At 42.3% G+C, this 27955-nt stretch overlaps 1 protein-coding gene and 1 non-coding gene across 2 annotated transcripts; both read left to right on the forward strand.

Moving 5' to 3' along the window:
- The first annotated feature begins 1023 nt into the window (after positions 1 to 1023).
- On the forward strand, positions 1024 to 27066 carry glb1 (galactosidase, beta 1). Its single transcript, XM_007900825.2, has 16 exons — positions 1024 to 1096; positions 3376 to 3545; positions 5904 to 6054; positions 8089 to 8149; positions 8863 to 8957; positions 9575 to 9755; positions 10872 to 10930; positions 12250 to 12371; positions 12466 to 12506; positions 14236 to 14348; positions 14733 to 14807; positions 15727 to 15816; positions 16088 to 16201; positions 17851 to 17982; positions 18609 to 18845; positions 26477 to 27066. Exons 1-16 carry the CDS (start codon positions 1046 to 1048, stop codon positions 26753 to 26755), a joined length of 1971 nt encoding a protein of 656 aa, XP_007899016.2. The 5' UTR covers positions 1024 to 1045; the 3' UTR covers positions 26756 to 27066.
- trnav-cac lies at positions 27029 to 27100 on the forward strand. Its single transcript has one exon. It is a non-coding gene; the product is annotated as a tRNA-Val (tRNA).
- The last annotated feature ends 855 nt before the right edge of the window (positions 27101 to 27955 follow it).

Raw genomic sequence — 27955 nt, forward strand, 5'->3', positions numbered from 1 at the left:
GAAGATGTGAAAAGCACTAGAACAACAAGATTGCATTTAGAGAGCGCCTTTCACGTCGGGAGGACATCCCAAGGCGCTGGACAGTTGGGTCAGGACCCGAGCAGGGGGGAAATGGTCAGGGTGAGGGGAGGGAAGGGAGGGAGCGAGGAGGGGGGAAATGGTCAGGGTGAGGGGAGGGAAGGGAGGGAGCGAGGAGGGGGAAATGGTCAGGGTGAGGGGAGGGAAGGGAGGGAGCGAGGAGGGGGTAGAGAGTCGAGAGGGGAGCTGAAGGCTCGGTCAAAGAGAAAGGTTTTGAGACCGGCCTTGAAGGAGGAAAGGGAGGAGGCGGCGAAGGCACTGGGGGATAGAGTTCCAGAGCCTCGGGGCTGAGAGGCTGAAGGCCCGACCACCGATGGTAGGGCGGTTGGGGCGGGGGATGTGGAGTAGACCGGAGCCAGAGGAACGGAGGGTACGGGCAGGTAGGTAGGGGGATAGTAGGTCGGAGAGGTAGGAGGGAGCAAGGCCGTGAATGGCCTTGTAGGTGAGGATGAGGATCTTGAATTCGAGCGCTATATCAAATGCAAGGATTATTACTATTATTATTATTATTATCATAGCTGTGAATATTATTTTCGCAGCCTGATGATTGTTTGGTGGCTTCGGTCTCCTGAGCCCAAGTTACAATTATTCTGGAGTGTAACAGAAAGCTCTGACAGTAAAAAAGGAAATAAAAAAAATTCCCCCCCAAAAAAATATCTACATGGAAGAAGCTCCTCCCCCCCACCCCCCAAAAAATATATTTTTTTGATATCGTTGATATTGTTGCGTTTTGGGGTAGAAAATGACTACATTCTGTTAATCCTGAAACTGCTTTAAATGTTGTAAAATATCGGTTGGGGCAGTGGACGCCATTAGCTGCGCGCGCACACACACAGCACGTGATCCCCTCACACTCAACACCCGCCGCTGATTCCCCCCCCCGTGACAGCGCATTACTGCGCGTGCGCGCGGGGCGGCGCGTCGGGGCGGAGCGGGTCACGTGGCGTCAGCCCCGACGGAAGAGCGGATGGAACTTGAGGCGCTCCTCCGGGCGCTCGCGGTCTGTGCCCTCCTGGCGGTGAGTGAGGGAGGCGTGGCCAGGGAGCCAGTGCAGCCAGGGAGCCAGTGACCCAGTGCAGCCAGTGTCCCAGTGCAGCCAGTGACCTAGTGACCCAGTGCAGCCAGTGTCCCAGTGCAGCCAGGGAGCCAGTGCAGCCAGTGACCTAGTGACCTAGTGCACCCAGTGTCCCAGTGTCCCAGTGCACCCAGTGTCCCAGTGACCTAGTGCACCCAGTGTCCCAGTGACCTAGTGCACCCAGTGTCCCAGTGACCTAGTGCAGCCAGTGTCCCAGTGACCTAGTGCACCCAGTGACCTAGTGCACCCAGTCACCTGGTGCACCCAGTGTCCCAGTGACCTAGTGCAGCCAGTGTCCCAGTGACCTAGTGCAGCCAGTGTCCCAGTGACCCAGTGCACCCAGTGTCCCAGTGACCTAGTGCAGCCAGTGTCCCAGTGACCTAGTGCAGCCAGTGTCCCAGTGACCTAGTGCAGCCAGTGTCCCAGTGACCCAGTGCAGCCAGTGTCCCAGTGTCCCAGTGCACCCAGTGTCCCAGTGACCTAGTGCAGCCAGTGTCCCAGTGACCTAGTGCAGCCAGTGTCCCAGTGACCTAGTGCAGCCAGTGTCCCAGTGACCTGGTGCAGCCAGTGTCCCAGTGACCTGGTGCAGCCAGTGTCCCAGTGACCTAGTGCAGCCAGTGTCCCAGTGACCTAGTGCAGCCAGTGTCCCAGTGTCCTAGTGCAGCCAGTGTCCCAGTGACCTAGTGCAGCCAGTGTCCCAGTGTCCTAGTGCAGCCAGTGTCCCAGTGACCTAGTGCAGCCAGTGTCCCAGTGACCTAGTGCAGCCAGTGTCCCAGTGTCCTAGTGCAGCCAGTGTCCCAGTGACCTAGTGCAGCCAGTGTCCCAGTGACCTAGTGCAGCCAGTGTCCCAGTGTCCCAGTGCACCCAGTGTCCCAGTGCAGCCAGTGTCCCAGTGACCTAGTGCAGCCAGTGTCCCAGTGACCCAGTGCAGCCAGTGTCCCAGTGACCTAGTGCAGCCAGTGTCCCAGTGACCTAGTGCAGCCAGTGTCCCAGTGACCCAGTGCAGCCAGTGTCCCAGTGACCTAGTGCACCCAGTGACCTAGTGCACCCAGTGTCCCAGTGACCTAGTGCACCCAGTGACCTGGTGCACCCAGTGTCCCAGTGACCTAGTGCACCCAGTGACCTAGTGCACCCAGTGTCCCAGTGACCTAGTGCACCCAGTGACCTAGTGCACCCAGTGTCCCAGTGCAGCCAGTGTCCCAGTGCAGCCAGTGTCCCAGTGACCTAGTGCAGCCAGTGTCCCAGTGACCTAGTGCAGCCAGTGTCCCAGTGACCTAGTGCAGCCAGTGCACCCAGTGTCCCAGTGCACCCAGTGTCCCAGTGCAGCCAGTGTCCCAGTGACCTAGTGCAGCCAGTGTCCCAGTGACCCAGTGCAGCCAGTGTCCCAGTGACCTAGTGCAGCCAGTGTCCCAGTGACCTAGTGCAGCCAGTGTCCCAGTGACCCAGTGCAGCCAGTGTCCCAGTGACCTAGTGCACCCAGTGACCTAGTGCACCCAGTGTCCCAGTGACCTAGTGCACCCAGTGACCTGGTGCACCCAGTGTCCCAGTGACCTAGTGCACCCAGTGACCTAGTGCACCCAGTGTCCCAGTGACCTAGTGCACCCAGTGACCTAGTGCACCCAGTGTCCCAGTGCAGCCAGTGTCCCAGTGCACCCAGTGTCCCAGTGACCTAGTGCACCCAGTGTCCCAGTGTCCCAGTGCAACCAGTGCAACCAGTGTCCCAGTGCAACCAGTGTCCCAGTGCAGCCAGTGTCCCAGTGACCTAGCCAGTGCACCCTGTGTCCCAGTGCACCCTGTGTCCCAGTGCAGTCAGTGTCCCAGTGACCGAGCCAGTGCACCCAGTATCCCAGTGCAGCCAAAGTCAGTAGACGACACATTATCAGTGGAGCACAACAGCCACACATCTTTTTTCTATGCACACAATATTTTAATGATCTCATATGCATTTCAAATGTATTGCATGAATCAAAAGAAAAAAACTCAGGCCTGTTGTATATTCATTGCCCCTTCCGCTCCTCCGTCAGTGGCCAGGCCTTCAGATCCTATGCCTTTTACTGGAACAAACACTCAAATCAAAATGCCCTGCCCCACCCTCACTTACTTTCTCATCCAGAAGCTCCCTGGCAGAGGTGGGCTAAATGTTACCGATCTGCAGCTTGACTGCATGTGTGAGAATGTTCCTTCATAAGTTGTGGAGATATATCAGTATGTGTTTGTTATAGAGTTCGTCCAGCAGAACATTTCAGATTGATTACGACAAGGATTGTTTCCTCAAGGATGGCGAACTGTTCCGCTATATTTCTGGGAGTATCCATTACTCTCGTATACCTCAATACTATTGGAAGGACCGGCTTTTGAAAATGTATATGGCAGGACTGAATGCCATTCAAACGTAAGTTTCAAATTCTCTAAACTGGAATTGCATTTACAATATTTACACTTAAACTTCTAGTATTTACACTCACTCACATTTACACTTTCAGTATTTACAATATTGTACTTCACATTTTCAGTACTAAATTTTACAGTATGCTTGCTGTATTTATTTACACTTTCATATATCACTCAGACACATTTTCCACCTCATATATCATAATAATAATCCTTGCATTTGATATAGCACTTTATCACATCTTCCAGACATTCAAAGCGCTTCACAGAATATATGTGGAGTCCTGTAGCTCAGTGGTTAGAGGACTCACCTTGCAAACGAGACACCTGGGTTCAATTCCAGGCAGAGGGCGAAACCTTGGGCAAGTTTCCTTACTCCACACAGAGCCTAATAATAATCCCTCCAAAACCAAAAACAATAATAAATTGGTCATTTTCAAGCCACGACTGTTTGTGGGACATTGCTGTGCGCAATTGGCTACTGCGTTTCACCCACAAATATACAGTCAATTCACTTTACAGTCTATTCTGTGAAGTGCTTTGAGATGTCCAGAAGAGGTGAAAAGTGCTATATCAAATGCAAGGATTATTATTACTATTATTATATCGTAATGTGAATTCACTGTATATTTTGTGCGTGAAAAGTGGCAGCCAATTGCGCACAGCAGTGTCCCACAAACAGTCATGGATTGAGTGAAGAATTAACTTTTATTGATTTTGAAGGAATAATTATTCCCCGGAAAAGTAATCTGCCAATCGACTAACAACCAGGTTTCTACTTACTGCTAGGTAAACAGGCGTGTGGAGTAAGGAAACTTGCCCAACAATTCGTCTTGCCAGGAATCAAACCCAGGTCCACAGGCACAATTCCCACCTCATATTATCACCCAGGCACATTTCGCACGTCGGAGTCCTGTAGTTTAGTGGTTAGAGTACTCACCTTGCAAGCGAGAAGATTCAGGTTCGATTCACAGGTAGGGCAAAACCTTAGGCAAGATTGCTTACTCCACACACCTCTGTTTAGCAGTAAGTAGGAACCTGATTGTTAGTCGATTATCGGATCGCGTTTCTGGGGGTAATAAGGACCTAGATGCAACAAGATCTGGTCTGGCTACAGGCTCTTAAAAGGACATTATCCCAGCAGTTCTTTTCCCCAAAATTGGCTGACTACCTATTTATTTCTGGAGATTGAACAACAAGCCTAGAATGTGGACGACCATTTTGAAGTTACAAAGACTACAGCACCAGACCCGCTCAGTCCAACCAGTCCGTGCCGCTGTTTAAACTTAGCTTTGAGCTCGTGATTTTCAGTTTCAACCAATAAAAACCCCGATACACTCCCCCCTGATACAACAAAAAGGAAATTGTTGTTTATTTAATAAAACTGGAAAAACTTGACCTGACATAACTCGGAGATTAGTTTTTCTCTCTCTCTTGTTTGTGCTTGGTGGCGTCTTGGTGTTCTGACTGTGGTTATGTTACTTTCCACCTCTTTCCTCCGTATGCACAGAGGTGGCTGGTGAAGGTTTAAAAGGAGGGAGGTATTGCGGGTGTGTGAGAGTGCCGCTCTCCCCTCCGTCTGTGCAAGTGCATCTTCTCAGTACAGTAATGAAAGCCCTGAAAAAAAAACAATTAATCCACACTCTAAAATTGCTAAAAACCCTATTTATACTCCACGTGAGTCTTCTCCACCCATTCCCTACTCCTTCCCATACCCTTCCATTCCTCTCTCCCTCACGTGAAGGTCTAGCTTCCTATTGAATGTATCTATAGTATGATTCAATCACTACTTCAGGCAGTGAGTTTCACAATCTTACTACCCTCTGTGTGAAGTAGTTACTCTTAAATTCTCTTTTGGATCCCCTAGTCATGATCTTAAACTTACATTCCCTGGTTACAACTCCCCAACCAGGCTTAACAGCCCCAGTTTGATATCATTTGCAGATTTCAACACCACATCTTCTATACCTGAATCCAAATCATTCATGTATACTGTGAACAGTAGTGGTTCTATCATGGATCTCTGCTGAACACCACTGCCTACCTCTTGCCAGCCTGAGAAGATGCCCTTAACTCTTATCCTTTGCTTTTGATTTCCTAACCATTCTGCTTCCTATCCCATGATTCCACATGCCCTGATTTTAGTCATGAGGCCTTCATGTGGCACTTTATAAAGAGTCTTCTGGAAATCCATATACTACATGGACGACATTTCCGTCTACTTTATCGGTCGCAGAGTTGAAAATCAAACATTCTCAGCCGTACCACATCAGGGAACTCTCCCATCGTGACTCCGAAATCTGTCACAGGTATCTGTAAAAATGTTATAAAATTTACTCTTACTATTTTAATTCCATAGTTATGTACCATGGAATTATCATGAACCTACACCAGGACATTATAACTTTACTGGAGACAAAAGTTTGGAGCACTTTTTACAATTGTGTAATGATACAGGATTGTTTGTCATCTTAAGAGCTGGACCCTATATCTGTGGAGAGTGGGACATGGTAAGTTGCAGTTAACTTTCTCCCAGTTTGTCCTAGCCAACAATGTCCTGGTCATTCAATTCATGGCTATTTGTGGGGCATTGCTGTGCAAATTGCCTGCTACGTTCTCCCATAAAAACACGCTGTATATCCTTTGGACTGCTTTGATTCTTCCTACTTTGAAAGGCATTATATCAAACCTAAAGATCATTATTGTAGCTCTGAAATTTGGTAGTCGGTGGTTGGAGGGTATTTAAAATCATATTTAAAGAGCATAATCTGTTTAGTATACTGTAATTTTGATTTACCTTGACCTGCAGTTTCCACATTATCTGCAGTAGATATTGATTTGTCCTCTGTTGTCATTCTCTACTTCATCTTGAAAGATGCACCTAGTTTTCCTTTCCACCACTGGGGGGCAATTTGCACACACACATACTCGCTCTTCGTCAAGTCTCTGAATACCCATCAATCATAATCATAACAACCAGAATGCCAAATTTATTCCTAATTCTCCTGTATAAACACTTTTGAAACATGCATTGCTTTGTTTCTTCTGATCTTTTATTTTATGCTGTCACTTCCTTTACAGTACTCCTGTTATATCAGTGTCTGGAATCGTGTTGCCATCCACCATCCCTTCCTCTGTTCTGTAACTTCTCTGTCGTCTATCCTTTCCAGTGCCTGTCTCGTTTCCACTATTCGGTAGCCTATAGTGTACCCCCAATATAGTCACAGATCCCTTATTATTTCTCAGTGCCATCCTCCTCGACCACCTCCTCCTTCCTCCACCTCGGTTGGACTGCTCTCTCCTGGTACTTTGACACACCACCACCATTTTGTCTCCTCCAATGGTTTCTCCTACTGTCCCAGCATGATCACATATTGAGACCTCAGTCCTACCAATGTTCTAACTGCCTACTTGTCTGACATCAAGACCTAGATGAGCACCAACTTTCTGAAACTGAACATAGGCAACGCAGAAGCCATCCTCCATGGCTCCATCAACACCTTCTCACTTGCAGTTCTGAACTCCTTCCCTGCATATCTCTTAGACACACCAAAAACCCATATATAAAATTGGCATCAGGTTTGATCTCCAGTTATCCTTCCTATCCCACATCCGGGCCTTGACCAGGACTGCCTTTCCACCTCTGGCATATCGCTTACCTTCAATCCTATCCTTCGTCACCTCCCACCTTGATTTTTCCAATGCACTCCTCGCTGGTCTCCCCAGTTCCACTTTAAACTACAATGTCCAAAGAATATAAAACTCTTCTAATCATGTCCTCAGCCCTACTAAGCTTTGCACCCGCATCACCCTTGTTCTTTCCAAGCTCCACTGGATCCCCATTGCAGAACAGATCCATTTCAAGATCCTCACACTTTCAGATCTCTTCACACCCTGGCACCTCCCTACCTCTCTGATCTGCCCACACCCCATTCCCACCGCCTTCACTCAGCTGACTCGGGTCTTCTGCATGTCCCTCGACCCTCCGCTCCACCATTGGCGGCCATGTTTTCATCCACTGTGCGCAGAATCTGTGGAACTCCCTGCCTCAATCCCTCTGTCTTGCCCCCTCGTGGCTCATCTTCAAATCACACCTGAAGACTTTCCTATTCGACCGTGCTTTTGGTCACCTCCCCTCTTTTTCAAGCTTGGTGTCAAACCACACCGTTGTTTAACACTTCAAAGTACTACCTGAGGGGCACTGTATAAATGCAGGTGGTTGTTATTGTTCAATTCTGCCCATAGGGATTCTGTGCCATCTTCTACCGTTTACCCTTCAATAATCCAATAGAATCCAACATTAATCTGCCTTCTTCCCTAATTGCTTTCCACATTGTCGCTTAAATGCTTGAATTTACAAAAAACGCGAGGGACGATTCTCCGATAACGTTACTGTTGACTCTGGTGGCTGAGTGAATTGGGTGCTCTGCTAAGATACTAATATGCTAATCGGCAGAAAATTTAAAGATAATTAAATTTACTGGGCACAAATAAATTTACTTGAACGGGCTACTCACTCCCTGAATGTTTTTCATTCTTTGAAGGGTGGTCTTCCTGCCTGGCTGCTACAGAAAAAGTCAATTGTTCTGAGGTCTTCAGATCCAGGTAAGAAGCACACATCACATCTTGGATTCAATCTGCACTCGTAAGGAGTTGTCAGACCGGTTAAATATGCAGCGCTCTCATTTCTGCGTTGGAAGGTTGTGGGTTCAAGCCCTATATCTCACAGGCTAGATTGATATTCTAATACTGTGCTGGGAGAGCGCTGGATGGTTGGACATGCTGTCTTTCAGATGAGGTGTTAAACTGAGTTCCCATTTGCTTGTTAAGTGGATTTTAAAGATCCCATAGTACTATTCCAAATAGAACAGAGTTTCTTCTGGTATCCTGGCCAACAACATTCGTTTTTGCCTGCAAATACACAGTGAAGACACTTTACAGTAAATGCTGCAAAGCTCTTTAGATGTTCCGATGATGTGATGAGGTCAAATATATCGCTCTATCAAATGCATGGGTTGGGAGGTATTCAGTCCGAAACATGTCGAATGTTAAAGACACGTTTCGATTGGACGTTTTGGTGATGTGACTATTATTATCCAGGATTACGATAATTATCGCCAATGTTGTACACCAATAACTACTATAGTTTATTAGATTGGAAAATGTACATCACATACATTAAAAAAAATTATATATCCCATCTTTTATCCCCAACATTCTCTTTGGGACCAGCAACTTGATTTGTCCATCGCCATGCAGCTTTACTGAACATTAGGGTTGTTCTGTATATTTGTCTAACATCAACTTTTGATTTGCAGATTATCTTGCATCTGTTGATAGATGGATGAGTGTTCTTCTGCCAAAAGTCAAACCGTTTCTGTATCAAAATAACGGACCAATTATTTCTGTGCAGGTAATGAATAACATTTTGTGACACTGATGAGTGAACTATTGCTAACATAGGCGAGTGATCCCTACTGGTGCAAATGGTATGCACCATGAAGTGCTATTTCTGGCCATAAAATTGAGAAGTGTTTATTGGTGAGAAGAAAGCGGCTGTTCTTTTTAATTAATACTTCATTAATGTAGGAATTTTGCTTCAGTCCTCAGTCAAAGTGAAATGCACTGACTTAAAAATTATTTTTTAAAGCCAAATATAAGAAGTGACTTAGCAACAGCAGGTACACTGTAGGAGAGTAATTATTTTTCTTTCACAAGTGTTAATAATAATCTTTGAGTTTGATAAAACACTTTTCATATAGAGAGGATGTGTCAAAGCATTTCACAGGATTTTGCCTTCAAAATAAACGGTCGCTGCAATTTACAGTGAAATCCTGAAATCCTCTCACATGAATGGCGCTATATCACATGCATGGATTATTATTATTTACTGCAAGATACAGTGACTATGCATTTTGTAACCGAACAAGGCAGTCAATTTTCTCACAATAGCATCTCTCAAGCAGCCGTGGATTGTTGGCCAGGCACAGAATGTTAAATTTGCAACCGCGTAAACTGTTTGTGTTACAGGTGGAGAATGAGTACGGGAGTTACTTTGCCTGTGACTACGACTACTTGCGCCATCTTGTGAAACTATTCCGGTATTATCTGGGAAACGATGTTGTTTTGTTCACAACAGATGGAGCAGGGAAAAGCTACCTCAAGTGTGGGACTCTCCAAGGGCTTTATGCTACTATAGACTTTGGACCAGGTATGTTAAACTATATATACATATTTACCGATCTATGGGAAATGAACTGGCAAGTGTTCAAGTTTTCAGTTTTTTCACTATCATGAAACAACATTAGGGTTAATAAAGTTACTCAAATGTCAGTAGCTGCTTTATTTTCAATTATACTGGATTAACTTGCCATCACACATACACACACATATATATATATATATATAGGTAACCTCTTAAAGTATATCCAAATTAATCATAAATTATTTAATTTATTTGTGCCCAAGATCATCAGTATTGGAATCAAAATTACAGTAGAGAGACCAGTATCTGCATTAATAGGGACCAGTCCCATTCTGGAAATGAAACAGTGTCGTGTCGTTCATCATGCACAATGGAATGTACAGTGCTAACAAAAACTATCAGGATTCACATCATCACTAATATCACTTGTGCTAACTCACCTCCTTCTCTCTACCCCTTTCTCTCATGTCTCCTTACTTAACGTCAGCACTTTTTGCTTCCAGGCATGCAGTATTTCTCCCTAAATCTCTGCCTCTCTTTCCCCCTCACTTTCTCTCTCTCATCACATACGTGACCTGCATGAGATCACTGAGTGAAAAAATAGATTACCCTGGCTGTTGGTTCAAACGTTCACGCTGGTAAAATTCCCCCTGCTAGTTACAATGCTTTGGAATGGGGAAAAGTGGATATCAGTACTTGATGTAGCACTGATTTCATGTTTCTTTACCAGATAATGGTCAAAAGATAATTCTAGAATATAAGTTAAAGAGTTTTTCTAGGGGCAAGAATTTATATATGAAAAATGTCACCTCGTTCAACAGCAAGGTGACTGTGAGATGGAGAAACTATTCCCTTGCAGGCGGGAGGCAGTGGAGGCGCGTGGGGGGGTGTTGGTGAATCTTTGGGCCTAAACTGTTGCTTAGTGTGGACAGAAGATCACATGGGAACTATTCCCGGCATTAAGTATCGCCCCAAAAGAGTTGTGAAACGCTGCAAATTTACTTCCATTGTCTAACTTCCTCATTCTCCATAGTTTTAAACTATCCTGTATACTGTTTGCTTTGAGTGTGATTATCAAATATTTTTTGGGGGATCTCACCACAATGTGCTGTGTATTGGCAGGTGGCAACGTGACACAATTATTTACAGTCCAAAGGCATGCTGAACCCCGAGGTCCTCTAGTAAGTATCCACTGCCCAAGACTTGGTTAGAATTTACTGCAGTGTTTTAAATAGTACATCAGTATCAACTATAACCATTGCCTGGCATCCATCTAACTGATATCATCCCCAAATAATACAACTCTCTCTTCCTGTTTGTCCAGGGTCTGATGCACATCACTCTCACTAACTTTTCTCCCTTTTACTGTCTTAAATCTAACCAAACAATAATAATCCGTACATTTGATACAGTGTCTCACATTGGGAGGATGTCTTACAGCCATTGCACAGGTTATACTGTAAAGCGTAATGACTTTGTGTTATGGGGGCGAATGCGGCAGCTAAATTGTGCACAACAATGTCTCACAAACAGACATGAAGTGAATGACCAATTTTATTTGGGGATTGTTAGACAGACACTCAGTCCTACCTGCAACATCCTTCCCACCAATAAATCATGTCAGTCTCCCCCTCCCGCCTTCTCTGTCTTCCTTCAAACACTCAGCTTGCAGACTAGACAGCTATTTGTAAGAGATTTAACAGTCCCTTGAGTCATTATGGGATCTCAGCCTATTTATGTCAAAAACCCAGAACTCATTTGTGCTGAATGTTAAATTTCATATTGTATGTGTCCTCCATGTTTTAACAGAAAACTTCAAAAATGTAGACAAGTAGACTCCAAAAAGTAATAATTTATTTGTTTCCTGTTTGTTTTCATTTTTAACTCCCTTTGTATCCTCTTGAGGTTTCACTTCCTGCTTTGGTTGTGACTTTGTTTAGTTTTTTCCACGTACTGCTTTGGTTGTGACTTTGTTTAGCTGTACAGCCTGCTTTAACTGTTTCATTACGTCAGTAATAATGCAGTATCTACAATTAAAGCACATTAAAGCAGGTTCTACAACTAAACAAAGTGCTTCAGGCTGTGGCGATGATTTTGATTTCCACCAAGTTTCATTACTGCTGTGAAAGTTTTATCTGAACAGTAAAATACCTCTGTCATCTTCTCCAGCTTCACTCCCGTGTTCTCACCCTCTGCTTCACAAACTCTGGTCTGCTGCTCGTCATTTGCCCCTCTCCCCTTCACCATTGGTGGCCAAACCTTCAGACACTGTCAGTTCCTATACTCTGGAACTCCCTCCCTAAATCCTTCCATATTCATCTCCTCTCTATCCGTCTTTAAAAACCTACTGAAAACCTACCCCTTCAACCGTAGCTACAGTCATCCACCCCCCCTGCTCACTCCTCTCTGCTTGTTGTCCATCACTATCTCTGTGCCCCATGTGAAAGATACAGTATAAATGTAAGTTATTGTAATATGGAAACATGCCTTATCGTTTTAGGTAAACTCTGAGTTTTATACAGGATGGTTAGATCACTGGGGTCAGAAACACTCCACCATTAATAAAGCATTTGTTGCTAAATCTCTGGATGAAATTCTTGCACTTGGAGCCAACGTCAATCTGTAAGTGTTCATTTATGATGATGCATAAGATTGTCAGCAACTGTACGTTGAGGTTTGTTATTTGAAGTTCTAATTTGCACTTTGATGTCTGCAGATACATGTTTGAAGGTGGAACAAATTTTGCCTATTGGAATGGTAAGACATTTCACCAATAGCTTCATTATTACCAGGTACATTGCTACATTTAATGTAGGTCAATACAGTGTATGAAAATTCATCGTAACCTAGACTAACGTAGTGCAACCGAGTGTAACTCTTGACCAAGAATTCAGCTACTAGATGAATGTTTGCAATTTGTGTCATGTAAAATTAAGCAGTAATGAGTAAAAATTAAGCTTTGAGTAATAAGTAACTCTTAAATTGATGCTCTCTAGTTATTGACTCAATGAAAATAATTTCTCTCTGACTGTCGAAACCTCTCATAATTTTAAAGACCTCTATCAGGTCACACCTCAACCTTCTTTTTTCCAGGGGAAAAAGTCTCAGTTCTTCCAGTGGCTCATATGCCAAACCACTTATTCCTGGTATCATCTGAGTAAATGTCTGCAGCCCTCTATGGCATTGATATCTTTCCTAAAGTGAGGTGACCAAAACTCAACACAATATTCTAACTAATTATTAATATAAGTTTAGCATTACCTCTTTGCTTTTATATTCTGTACCTTATTTATAAAACATAGGATTCCATTAGCTTTTGTAAAATTTTTTATAGAACTTATAATTTTTTTTGTAAATCTTTGGTTACAACTGGAATTTTTAAAAAATGTTTGCACATTATATTTATGGTGTACAAAACGTAAGATGAACTGTACATGAGGTGGCATGATTTGGCATGTAGAAAGTTGAGCCTTGCAAAGTGGCTTGTGGATGGCCCAAGAACTGGTTCAGTTGTGGTGCAAGATTATGACTCTTGGATCCACTGTAGCATGCGCCCAAGTGGCTGTTATATGGCAGCATTTTGTCACAGTTCTTTGGTTTGGACTGACATTCTTAGCTTCATGTTGAAGACTGGTTAGTTCCCCTGCTGTGCTGCCATGGGCTGTAAGTGTAACTCCCAGCGGTGAATAAGATGCGCTGCCTTGCAAAGTTTAGTGAATTTTGCCATGATGAAGGAATCATCCCTCAAATCTCTTCCGCTTGCTTTTTTTTTTGCTCATTTTGTACTTTTTGATGAACATAAAAACAAGATTAGGCTATTCCACCCATCAAAACAGCTCTGTTTTATTAAATCTTTGCCTGAAAGCCCATAGGTTCTCTTCCCACATTTCCATGTTCCTATGCATGACCAGTATGTTAGCCTGGTTCAGAGTTAGCGCTCTCGCCTCAGACTCAGAATATTCAAGCCCCGTGTCGGGACTTGGAACACATAGAATTTAAACTGATACTTTAATGAGGTGCTGGAGGTGTGGCATTTTGGAGGCCTTGGAGGGGGTGCAGAGGAGGTTTACGAGAATGGTTCTGGGATGATGGGGTACAGTTATGAGGAGTCATTCGAGAAGGTGGGATTGAAGCAACCTCTTTGCTCTGTTAGCCAGAACAGGCTTGATGGGCCGAATGGCCTACTTCTGCACTGTTGCTTTCTATGTTTCTGTCAAAATGAGAAGTGCTATACCAAATGCAATAATTATTACTATTATTATGTGTTACTTATGGAGGAGATCCTCATCAGAATGACTGTATTTTAGATGATTATAACTTTTCTAAGTACACAAAATCACTATGTGATAGTTTGGTTAAAGAGAATGAGCCTTTCATATTAGGGAAGTACAAAAGAGCCTGAGTCAAAATGTATACTATTTGATAGCTGAATGTATGCAGAAAAACATGTTACAATGTGCTCTTAATGAATTTTGTTCTTCCAAAGGAGCAAACTCTCCCTATTTGCCACAGGTAACAAGTTATGACTATGATGCTCCTCTGTCTGAAGCGGGAGACCCGACTGATAAGTACTTTGCCATCAGGGAGGTAATACGAAAGGTAAGACGTGGTCACATCTACTAGTCACAGACGTAAATTCGCTAGGCAGGCAATGATTTTATTTTGTTCAGAATATAAACAAGTACCTATAGTAATCCTTACATTTAATATAGTGCCTTATCACGTCATTGAGGTGTCTCAAAGCGTTTCACAGAATATACTGTAAAGTAGAGGGATTGTGTATTTTGTGGGGGAAACGCGGCAGCTAATTTCGCGCAGCAGTGTCCCACAAACAGTCATGGTTTGAGTGACTAATTTTTTTCTCTCTGGCAAGGTAGTGAAGCGTTTCACTCTAAGGGAGTCATTTAATCTATTGCTCATGTTTGTAATCTGTTGCAATTGAAGGATGAAAGGTGATTTACATTCTTATTTTCTTTAAATTAGTACAAAAAGGTACCAGCTGGCCCTGTCCTTCCAGCAACTCCTAAATTTGCATATGGGACTGTACTTGTTAAAAAGGTAATCCAATTTTATAACTTGATTTGTATAAAGTTGTGTTTTTTTTACTCAGGTGCTAGATATGATATGGCAAACAAGGAAGGAGTTTTAGCTTTCTTGTGAAACAGTGTACCGGGGAGAAAACACATGTGGTAAACTTCTACTAATTCCCAAAGGATACTTATTTTATTAGAACAGTATGGTCCTTATTGTAATGCAAATGCACTAACATTACAGTACTTATTAAATATAATTCCCCTGCCCTCTTCATATTATAATATTGAAATAAGTGATTTAGCTTTGCTTTGCATCTGCTGCCTTGTCCCATTCTAGTTCACTCTGTTGATCCCATCTTTTTTTTGCCTACTTTGGTAAAGATTTAAGACGGGCCTGATGGTTGCCCATTCTCGTCACCCTGCAATCTGCATATCTTCTTTTTTTTCTTTTAACTTTTAAAAAGGGAATCTATCTGATTCCTTTTTTAAATAATTGATGGACTTTGCCTCAAGAAAAGAGTTGTTTATCTCATTCACCCTTCCTCACCGAGTTCTGCTCCTTACATACCTGCCCTCTATTTCCCTCTCAGCTCAGAGACAATAGGTTAGTTAATGCTGCCAGAAGGTTATTTACCGGGCTCTGAGACGTTATCCTAAATGACGGGTGCTTTATAAATGCAAGTTGTTGTTGTTGTTGTTACTTTTCATAGATGTTTATATGAAATCTTGTAACTGGCCAATTGGCTTGAATGCACATGCCTTGTTACATGTTTGAAAGATTTTAACTTTATACATTTTGTCATGTTATGTAAGAAGATGCTTGTTTTGAATGAACTCTCCTAAGGTTGTAGTGTGAATCTTCACAATAAATTTGATGTTTGAAATGAAAAGGCAAAACGTACACTGTGTGAAGTACTGGATCACTAACCTGAACTATTTTACAGTTACAGAGTGTTACTGAATTGGTTGAATTGCTGTCCTTTTCTGGCCCAGTCAAGTCCCATTACCCATTGACCTTTGTTGAAATGCAGCAGGTGAGACCCTTTGGTAGTGTCCAGAAGTAGGGATGTGATAGCATTCTCACCTCAGAGTCAGAAGTTTGTGAGCTGAAGGCCCATGACAGTACTTTGAACTTGCATATTCTAAGCTTAAACTACAGTGCATTGCCGGGGATGTGCTGCATTGACAAAGGCGCTATCATTTCATTCTAGAAAGCTAAGTTATGTATCTCTTCATATTTTTAGACTATAACATAAATGCAAAATTTTATGCAACTGATTTTATTCTGCTTTTTCTTATTCAAAGTCTTTTGGCTTTATGCTTTACCGAAATGCACTGCCAAGAAACTGCAGTGATCCCTGCCCCCTCTCCTCACCATTGAATGGAGTCCATGACAGAGCATATGTGACGGTGGATCAGGTAAGATAATGAGAAAGCTTGTGTTACAGTGAATTGGGTGAGGTGATGATGAGTGTATGTGATGGTAGATCAGGTGAGGGTATGACAGAGGCTGTGTTACAGTAGATGGGGTGAGGGTATGACAGAGGTTGTGTCACTGTGGATTGGGGAAGAATGTAAATGTAAAATCTGGCTTTCGGGGTTACTTGATGGCAGAAGCAGCCAATTGGTACAGTCGATCACTCAGAACTGAGGTGATGTGCCTTTTGCAATTTTTCCTTTCTTTTCTGTAACTGTACAACAATACAACAGTAACCTACAATGCTATGGTGATATGACCATAAATGTCATGGATCAGCTTAGCTCAGCTGGTAGAATATTCATCTTTGGGTCTGAAGGTTGTGGCTTCACTTCAGGATTTTAAGACCCAGGTTTAGACTAACTCTCTAGCCTGACCCCGATCATTTGATGGTAGCACTGTTGCCTGTGGGTGAGAAGGTTCTGGGTGAAGCTCCACATTTTAGACAAGTCAGTTACAGATCGCCTGAAACCATTAACTTCAGCTTCCTTAGCTTAACATGAATGGTAGAAAGGTACAACTGTACGGTAGAAAAGGTAGCATAAGAGCATTGGTTTATTTTCTTTCCTTTGATTCATCTATCTCCATGCTAATGCATTGCACCCCCAAAAAATCACAAGTGAATAGGCAGATTTAGATTTATAGAGTCCACTGTGGACTTCTCTAGATGTCCACTATTCTGATTTGAATATCTTTTAATAAATAGTGCAGTTTCTCTGAATTTGTGACCCAACGCTTCCTCTGTTTAGATTGTATCTGATTTTGTCTTTGCTATTTTTAATGTGACACTAAACACTGAAATTAACAGTGGAAAGAGATGGGGGTGTGGGGGAGCAAGGGGAGGGCCAATGAACAGCCAAATAAGAAAACAAGCTTCCACTCGCTCAATGGAGTTGAAAGAAAGCATTGAAAGAGAAAGATCAATCTTTCTCAGAATTATAGAATATGAGCACAGAAAAAAAGTCTCTTCCAGACAAGTCTGAGATGAGCTCAGTTAAGACAGCGTTCTGCATCCTGTTCTGAAACACTGCAACCCTTTTGATGACGGACTCAAAGGTGCTGGGGGCAACTCAGTGTGGCTTTGAGCCCAACATTTACAATAATAATAATCCATGTATTTTGTGTGGTGCCTTATCATGCTGTTGAAACATCTCACAGGGTTTCGCAGGATTTAACTGCAAGGTGTAGGGACTGTATTTTGTAGGATAACCCAGCAACCAATTTGCACACAGCAATTTCCACAAAGGGCCACAAAGTGACTGACTAATTCTATTTGGAGGATTGTTGGCCAGCATTTTGGGAGACAGAAACTCTTCTCTTTTTGAATAGCATTGGGGAACCCCTGAACAGACAGACAGAACTTCAGTTTAGCCTATTAGTTTAGAGCTGGATGCCTCTTTGGGAAAACAAAACAGCCTGTTGATTTTTAGTTGCTGTAAGGTGTGCATTTTGAAATTGGTATAAGTAATATCACAGCTGCTGTTATTATTCTGTATAAATCTCCAACGTATTAGGAATATTTATTATTGGACTCTTCAATTTGTGTTGTGTCAAAAAGAATTTCTGTTTTTTTCCATTTTTGTATAATTAGGTTTTCCAAGGGATACTGGAGAGAAATAAAATCATCTCGATTAACATTACTGGCCGCGCCGGAGCACAGCTTGACCTATTGGTGGAAAACACGGGCAGGATTAATCATGGCAAAGACATCAATGATGCTAAGGTCAGCATCTATCAAGCATTTACAGGCTGGGATTTCTGGGATCCTGTATGGTATGTTAGGTGCTCTGGAAATCGTAGGATTCATTGGAGAGAATCCCAGGATTTCAGGATTGTATACAGGCCAAGCCCAGGGGGAAGGCGAAGGCGGGCCGCTTTCCGCACACTTTGCCATTAGGATGAACAGGTGCTTACCTCATCCAAGAGCCTGCAGTCATTCACTCCGTTAGTATGGAGAACCATCACAGGTGTCCTGGATAAGGTAAAATTTGTCATCCAGGGATTTGGGGATTTAATAATAATAATAATCCTTGCATTTTGATACAGTGCTTTTTACGTCTTCTCGACGTCTCAAAGCGCTTCACAGAATAGACTGTAAAGTGAATTGACCGTATATTTGTGGGCTAAACGCAAATCCTGGGATCGCAACGCCAAGTTGCTATCTGCTATTCTACGTGTTTATTCAAGAGTTCAAAACCCATCATATAGGAACAAAGATATTCAGTATGATGATCTCAGATGACAGTAGCTCAGTAATAATGTACAGCTCTATAGATGACAATAGCTCAGTAATAATGCACCCATTTCTGACAGATTATGGACATGAGTCTCTGTGTTATTTCTCCACAGGGTCTAGTAACAAACCTAACTCTGGCTTCTGATATTCTCACCGATTGGACTATCTTCTCCTTGAACATTGATGAAGTTGTGGCAACTGGCCATTTAAACAAACTCCAGAGGCCTCAGAGTCCCATGTATACACCAGCTACTACAGTGCCTTCCTTTTACGTGGGCGCCTTTCAAATTCCAAGTGGAATCCCTTACATGCCTCAAGACACGTATCTCAAATTTCAAGGATGGTCCAAGGTAGGCACAATTACAATCAAACATCAAAAGATTGTGCAAATGATCATTCAAGTAAACAGGGCTGAACAAGGTTTGATAAGTACTGCAATATAAATCATTTCAGGAGTCAGGAGTTGCTATTTACGATTCCTGCTGTATCACATCTTTGACTCTCTCCGCACCCCCCATCAAAAAAAATAATAATTTGGTCATTCAAACCGTGACTGTTTGTGTGACACTGCTGTGCGCAATTGGCTGCCACGTTTCACCCACAAAATACACAGTCAATCCACTTTACAATATATTCTGTGAAGCACTTTGAGATGTCTCAATGACATGATAAGTCATTATAACACAAGTAAGGATTATTATTATTCCTACTGGTAGAAGCCTATATTCCCAATTCTGTTCAATAAGTATACAGGTACTTTGTAAATGTTCAGCACATTCAGTTTGACGGTTAAAATGCCTGAAAGTTATACTGTGCAGTCCGTGTACCTATAAACCGATTATTATACCCCGTGACTTGGAGGACTATCTGTTTGATGTGTGCTATAGGAATTACTGTAACAGTAATTACTGTTGCTCCTCTGCATAGATAAATAAATAATTCTTGCAGTTGATACTGTGCTTTCACGTCTGGAGGATGTCTCAAAGTGCTTCACAGGATTTAATATGAAGCTCTCCAAGATACTACCCTGTGTGAAGGGTACTATGTCGGTAGAAGCTGTTAAAGTGTAATGAGTGTGTACTTTGTAGGTGAACGCAGCAGCCAATTTACACATGGCAATGCCCCACAAACAGCCAAGATGTGAATGACCAATTTTATCTCAAGGATTGTTGGCCAGGACACTGGGAGAAATTCCCTTCTAGGTGGTATCCTTCTCAACTCCATACAGATAAAGAAGTTGTTTGGGATCTCAGTGCTTCTGTTGACCCTTAAATCACACGTGCTGATAACAAGATAGTGACTAACAACAAATTGGTCTTAAATTGGGAAAAGTTCTACCTGGGTTTACATTTAATCTATGTAGCATTTTTAGAACATTCAAAATTTGTTAAATTCTTAAATACAGCCTTAATTTTGAAGATGGTTTTCTGTAAGGACTCCAAAGTTAAACCTGAAATTGGAATTCAACAATTTGGTCAATTCTGGATGCTCTGAGGTCTACATAAATAGGGTAAGTCCAGACCCAGGTGGAATTCCTCCTCAATAGAGTGCCACATTGACACTGTGGTACAGAAACAGCTACACTCCAACCATGTAGCTAGAGCATGGTGACAGTCAGTGGAGCATGGTGGTAGTCAGTGGAGCATGGTGATAGTCAGTAGAGCATGGTGTTAGTCAGTGGAGCATGGTGGTAGTCAGTGGAGCATTGCAGGGGAAGAGTGGATCTACGTTCACTGTGAAAAGGGTGTTGTCATTCTGATGAGATGTTAAACTGAGGTCTCATCTGCTTGTTCAGGTGGATATTGTAGGAAAAGTTGAAGGGAGTCGCTCTCTATACCGTGACCAGCAAGTCCCCAAATAAGATTGGTTACTCACTTCAAGACTGTTTGTAGGACATTGCTGTGTGCAAATTGGCTGCCACATTCGCCTACAGAATACCTACTCACTCCACTTTACAGGAAATCCTGTGAAGCACTTTGAGATAAAGTTCTGTACAAGGATTATTGTTACACTGACTAAAGTGCTTTGAGCGGTTTCAGCATTATAGGCACTATAAACGTTTTGCATAGTTGAAGCATGCGTTTGAGAGACCTAATGAAAACATGTTTTTCACAAATGTGAGTGACAATAAAGTAACGACCAGATCTCAGTCACGTTACTTCCTGAGTTGGTCACATCTCACACTGACAATGAGATGTAAAGATTCAAACAAATTAATAATTTAACAGTTGTAAGCCATTTTTAGATTTTCTGTCTTACAAGCAAGACAGTCTGTGTTTAAACATTTGGTTTATTTTTAAAAATAAATTGCTTTAGAAAATGAGTATTAACTTTTATCTAAGCAAGTATTTTGTGCCAACATCAGTTGGAAAACTTTTTAAACCAATAGATGTTATCGTAGGTACACCTTCAAGGTGTTATGATAAATAGAGGTTTTACTTATTCTCTTAGCTTTGATAAAAGTTGTGGCATTTAGTTAAGTAGTATCTGGAATAGATGTATTAGTCATGTTCTCTTCGCATCCTGCGTTGGCGGCTTTACATCTTTGTTATTGCATTCCTACTCGCTGCAAATGATATAAAAACAAATCTTGAGTCAAAAATTTGCCCCTGGATCAAAATTTTTTAGGTTTAAGCCCAGGTTAATACAGCCTCTCATGATCTATATCGTCTTGCCCCTTTAGAATCTGAAAGACAGCAATCATGTCGCCTCTCAATCTTCTCTTTTCCAGCGTGAACATGCCTGATTTACTTAGTTGCTCCTCATAGTCCAGTCCTTCCATTCCCTCAATCATTTTGGTTGCCTTCCTCTGTATCTTCCTGATTTCTCCAATATCCTTTAGGTACTGCGACAACCAGAAGTATGGTCTCACCAATGATTTATACAGTGGCAGGATTATCCCACTATTTCAGTTTGCTATTGATCTTTTGATACATCCCAACATCTGGTTTGCTTTTCTCACTGCCACAGAGCATTGTTAGGAGAGCTTCAATTTATTATCAATCAGGGCCCTCAGGTCCTTTTCATTTTCCATATATATTATTTTCCTTCCATTCAAATAATAGTTCCAGGATTTTTGTCCCCATGTGAAGTACTTTACATTTCTCCACGATGAATTTCATCTGACACTGATCTGCCCAATTCCCAAGTATGTTCAAATCCTCCTGTAACCTATCTTGTTCAGCTTTGCAATCTGAATTTAAAGATCCCATGGCACTATTTGAAAAGAATCCTAGCCTCCAGATAAATGTGTCACTTACTTCATTAATTGTTTGTGAGATCTTACTATGTGCAAAATAATAAGAATAGGCCTTTCATTTGATATAGTGCCTTATCACGTCTTTGAGACGTCTCAAAGTACTTCTCAGAATATACTGTAAAGTGAATTGACTGTAAAGTGAAATGCTGAAATGTGGCAGCCAATTCTAAAGTCTGATAGATGGTGGTGTATTTCTTACTAATCCATTGGAACTCAGTGCCTCGGTAAGGCTGTTTTTCAGGGAAACAAATTTATGTGAAAATGTAGAAAAAAACCAAGAATAATTAAATGCATAATTCTGAATGCATTTCCATTTTTAAAAAATAAGTTGTATTGCTGAAAGTACAGTATGAGATGTCTTGTTAAATACTTGTGTAAATTTTGTATTCTGAAATTAAATCTTGTAATCTTTGATACTTTGTTTTATTAGTTAGACATCTATTTTTGATAACCTTTCATGCTCAAGAAACATTTACAAATGTTTTTGCATTGATTATGTAAAACAAGAGCAAACATTGAGAGGCTTTTTAAAAAATATATAGGTTATTTACTTTTGTATGTGATCTTACCTCATGTCCTTAATCACATAACTTGCTGATTTACATTAGATGTTTACAGTGGGACCACGTACTTTGGTTAAGAGGAAGCTCTACACAGGGGAATGGTGGGATACTCTGATATTCAGGATAGATCAATTGAACCAACTTTGTATCCCACTGTTCTCCAGTACATTCTATTACTATAAGCGTTGGATAATTCTGCCTTTAATACAAATTTTAGTTTGAAATAGGTTATTTCAAAAATGCTTCTAATATCACGTTGTCATGTGAGCTGCCTGCTAGCTTCTCAGACTGCTACCTGCCATCTTGAACAAAAGCATTGAGCATTGTATTTGCAAGACTATGTGGTCCTAATTCTATATGGTTAAGTCACATAATACTTTCTTGAATTAGTTAAATAGGATGCGAATATTTGCACAAGATCAGATTATGTAAAAAGCAGTTCTTTTGTCAACAGAAAGATGTTATGTTTTTTCTTCGCAACTTGAAAATGTATCAAAAGAAACATTTGCGTATCCCAAACATTTTAGTTTCAGGAGTTTTTTGTATAAATCATCTTGCTGCTCATCAAGCTGAAGTATCTCAGTGCCTGATTATAGAATACTGTATAGTGGTGTTAGAAAATAAAATCAGCCAAATCTGTAAGGAAATAACACTAATTCCTCTAACCAGATATCAGACTGTTTTATTATTGGAGTCCTGTAGCTCAGTGGTTAGAGCACTCGCTTTGCAAGTGAGAGACCTGAGTTCAATTCCAGGCAGAGGGCGAAACCTTGGGCAAGTTTCCTTACTCCACACAGAGCCTAATAATAGTCCCTCCAAAACAAAACAATAATAAATTGGTCATTTTCAATCCACGACTGTTTGTGGGACATTGCTGTGCGCAATTGGCTGCCGCGTTCGCCCACAAATATACAGTCAATTCACTTTACAGTGTGTTCTGTGAAGCGCTTTGGGACGTCCTCCTGACATGAAAAGCGCTATATCAAATGCAAGGATTATTATTGTGGAGTCCTGTAGCTCAGTGGTTAGAGCACTCGCTTTGCAAGCGAGAGACCTGAGTTCAATTCCAGGCAGAGGGCGAAACCTTGGGCAAGTTTCCTTACTCCACACAGAGCCTAATAATAATCCCTCCAAAACCCAAAACAATAATAAATTGGTCATTTTCAATCTACGACTGTTTGTGGGACATTGCTGTGCGCAATTGGCTGCCGCGTTCGCCCACAAATATACAGTCAATTCACTTTACAGTGTGTTCTGTGAAGCGCTTTGGGACGTCCTCCCGACGTGAAAAGCGCTATATCAAATGCAAGGATTATTATTATTATTATTATTATTATTATTATTCGTTCGTTATTCCCCAATATCCCGATGGGTCAGACCAAAGGCCGGTACTATCAACAGATCTTATAACAGAATAACACCACTATAGATATCTCGAGTTCAAGAGTTCAACACTGTGTCTTTCCAGCACACAAGCTTGATTCTTCATGCTTTCAGTCTTCTTGCTTACAGCTTTCAATCTTCCATCTGATATCCTCAGTCTTAGTGTTTCCAGCTCTCAGTCTTCCATCTCCGTACCCTTGTCTCCACAGCCCGGGATGGCCCCATCTCCCGTACCCTTGTCTCCACAGCCCAAGACGGCTCCATCTCCTGTATCCTTGTCTCCGCAACCCGGGACGGCACCGTACACAAAGTTAACGGAACTCTTATACCAATCACCCGGTCGAAATCATGCTGGGTTCACGTGAACACCTCATGGGGTGTACGTGCCTCAGCGCACATACACATTGTCCTTAAGACCCCTGTTATCTGATGCTTGTTATTTTGTGGTGTGGGATCATTAGTACATTCCTTTTAAGTGACTGGTTATTTCTTATCAGTATCCCGGGATGGTACCAAGGCCCTCTAGTTTAAGTAACTTGCTCATTAATTGCTATTCTTGAGGGTTGCCTTCTGTTGCTTGGCAGTCCCTGTCAGAATCTAGCGACTTATTGCTCAGTCGAGATCCTGTGTCGACCGGTACCTTGGACCGTTACCTCTGTGGGCTTGTTGTCATTTACTGATAAGAGGTGACCCCCTGCCCCTGTCTGTTATTCTTTCAAAAACAGAGAAAACCAGATGTGTCCTATCCCATGACTGTCAGTCCAGTTGTCCCCCACACTTAACTTAAAAGTTAACCCATTCACAACATCTATTATAATTCTAGCAGTATACAAAAAGTGTAAATTCTAACAGTGGTGTAAATTGAGTAGCTCCTCAACAGATTAAATGTGTTAATACATTGAAATTCATGAAGAAACCTTTACTAATAATGATAATAAAAATAATAATAATCCTTGTACACGGCCATATTCCACAAACAGACCATTTTATTTGGGGGATTTTTGGCCAGGACACCAGGAGAAACACAGTTTTCAAATAGTGCCATAGGAACATTATCATTCACTTGAACAAGGAGTTGGGACCTTCATTTAATGTCTCATCCGGAGGATGGCACCTCCTACAATGGAGTGTTCCCCCAGCACTGTATTGAAGCCATCTCACTGTATAAGCTCAGCAGTTGGAAATCCCAACAACTATAGCAATAACCTGCATTTAAGCGGGTAGTATCTCAGAACTCTTAGATCCCACAGAGCTTGCAGGTTTGAACAGATTCAAGAGATATTTAGAAACTATTTGGTGAAGAATTCAGTCCAAGATTATGAGAGAGAGCGAGTAGTATAGTGTATTAGTTTAAAGTTATTTTTGAATTTCCTCTGTAGCAAGCCAATGCTCATTTCCAGCTTGTACATTTCTAAGTTCCTGTGTTAATTGCAATAGACAGTGTGAAATGAGTTCTGACCCAGAAAATAAAACAAGTAGAGATGAAAGAACACTACATCTAGAAAATATATTTGTCATCTCTGGGGATAAAAATCATTTTGAGAAAGAAGCTAACATATTAAAGCTTATTCTTGACACATAATGAATTACATGCACTCTTGATATCACCTGGAGTCAGCAGCTCTGGTACAGCAGCACCTGGAGTCAAGAGTATAGCTTCCTGTTATCCTCAGGTGACCGACATCAATTCATTTAATAATTGTTAATAGTAATATTTAGTTATCTGACCCAAATGGTGAAGAAATACACATTTGAATGCATGCGGGGCGGGGAGGGAGTTTTAGAAGGCAGCTTTGTTTAGTAGGTAATGTTATAATAATCCTTTCATTTGATACAGCGCCTTTCATGTCAAGAAGACAAATCAAAATAATAATAATAATAATAATCCTTGCATTTGATATAGCGCTTTTCACGTCTTCTAGATGTCTCAAAGCGCTTCACAGAATATACTGTAAAGTGAATTGACCATATATTCGTGGGCGAAACGCAGCAGACAATTGCGCACAGCAGTGCCCCACAAACAGTCGTTGATTGAAAATGACCAATTTATTATTGTTTTGTTTTGGAGGGATTATTATTAGGCGTGTGGAGTAAGGAAACTTGCCCAAGGTTTTGGACTGCCTGGAATTGAACCCAGGTATCTCGCTTGCAAGGCGAATGCTCTAACCACTGAGCTACAGTGCTTCAAAGTGCTTCACAGGGTATTCTACAAAGTGGAGTCAATGATTTTGCAGGCAAATATGTCAGCCAGCAATGCAATGTCCCAGAAACAGCCATAAAGTGAATGACCAAGTTTTATTTAGTTGGCCACGGCACCGGGAGAAACTCCCTTCTCTTTTCAAATAGTGCCATGGGATTGTTAACGTCCACCTGAACAGACAAAAAAAACACAATTTAAAGTCTCATCCAGTGGACTGCATCTCCCAACAATGCAGCGCATCCCCAGCATTGCATTGGGGTGTCAGCTTACACAAGATGAGTTCCAAGACAAGGGGCTTAAACTCACAACCTTCTAACTAGAGGCGAGACGGCTACCAACTGAGTCAGGCCATGATATTCCCTCAGTGTTTCTCTTGCAGTCAGACAGTGTTATTTGAGTGTTAAAGTTGAATCGGGCGAGCTCCAGTACATGAACGATATGAAAGAAGCCTTGTGAAGCTGTGGTAAATTCATTTGTGATGTTTGTGGTATAATGTTGAGTCCTCTACTGTGGTGCAGCCTAATCATTAGTCATACATTGAATACTTTAGTCACCTCATTTCCTTTCTTCTTCCAGGGTCAGGTGTGGATCAATGGGTTTAATTTGGGTCGCTACTGGCCAACCAAAGGCCCACAATTGACCTTGTACGTTCCTGCTCACATTCTTACGACATCTGTGCCGAACAACATCACGGTGCTCGAGCTGGAAAGAGCACCTTGTGGAGAAGAGCTGAACACACCTTGTGCTGTGGAATTTGTAGACACTCCAGTGCTGAATAGCACAACTACTGACAGAAACAAACTATTTCAAAAGGTTTCTTGGCTTGATAAATACCAAGGCATTGGTTTTTATTAAAATGTTCTGTTTTCTAATTATAAATTACCTTTGTGGGTCTATGGTATGAATTGTGCATGCTTAGGAAATGGGATTCTGCAATTCTTTTGTTTGGTGGCATAAGTAAGGGCACCTGTAAGTCCCTCTGCACTTTACATCAGTTTACAGTTTCTTTACACGACTTGCATAATAATGGGCTTAATTTATGAAACTCGCAAATTGGATGGATGGCATTAGTTGCATCTTTATGAAATTCACAACGGGTAAGTTTCAAATTGTAGGTTCCAAATGTTGAGTCCTGTGGCTCAGTGGTTAGAGCACTCGCCTCACAAGCGAGAGACCTGGGTTCGATTCCTGGCAGGACCAAACCTTGGGCAAATTTCCTTACTCCACAAGCCTGATAATAATCCCTCAAGAAAAAACACACAATAATAATTTGATCACTTCAATCAACAACAACAACAACAAGATTCCATTTATAAAGCGCCTTTCACGTCAGGAGGACGTCCCAAGGCGCTGCACAGTTGGGTCATGACCCGAGCAAGGGGGGAAATGGTCAGGGGAAGGGGAGGGGGAAGGAGGGGAGGGAGGGAGGGAGGGGAGGAGTAGAGAGTCGAGAGGGGAGCTGAAGGCTCGGTCAAAGAGAAAGGTTTTGAGACCGGCCTTGAAGGAGGAGAGGGAGGAGGCGGCGAAGGCACTGTGGGATAGAGTTCCAGAGCCTCGGGACTGAGAGGCTGAAGGCCCGACCACCGATGGTAGGGCGGTTGGGGCGGGGGACGTGGAGCAGACCGGAGCCGGAGGAACGGAGGGTACGGGCAGGTAGGTAGGGGGATAGTAGGTTGGAGAGGTAGGAGGGAGCAAGGCCGTGAATGGCCTTGTAGGTGAGGATGAGGATCTTGAAATCAAATCCACGACTGTTTGTGGGAAATTGCTGTGCACAATTGGCTGCCACATTTTGCCTGCAAATAAACAGTCAATTCCCTTTACAGTATATTCTGTGAAGCGCTTTGAGACATCTCGAAGACTTGAAAAAGCGCTATATCAAATGCAAGGATTATTATTATAAATTCTCAAAGACAGGAAAGTTCAAAAGAAAGGCCGGTAAGTAAAAGCACCGTCCATTTCCCAATGGCGTTCTGCTCACCAGCCTTTCTTCAGATTTTGCCAGCTTAGAATGTGACAACTGGGATTTTCGCAAAGCGAGTGTAAGGAAACTTTTAC

The sequence above is a fragment of the Callorhinchus milii genome, unplaced genomic scaffold (genome assembly GCF_018977255.1).
Source record: "Callorhinchus milii isolate IMCB2004 unplaced genomic scaffold, IMCB_Cmil_1.0 Scaffold2, whole genome shotgun sequence".
In the NCBI taxonomy this organism is placed as follows: Eukaryota; Metazoa; Chordata; class Chondrichthyes; order Chimaeriformes; family Callorhinchidae; genus Callorhinchus; species Callorhinchus milii.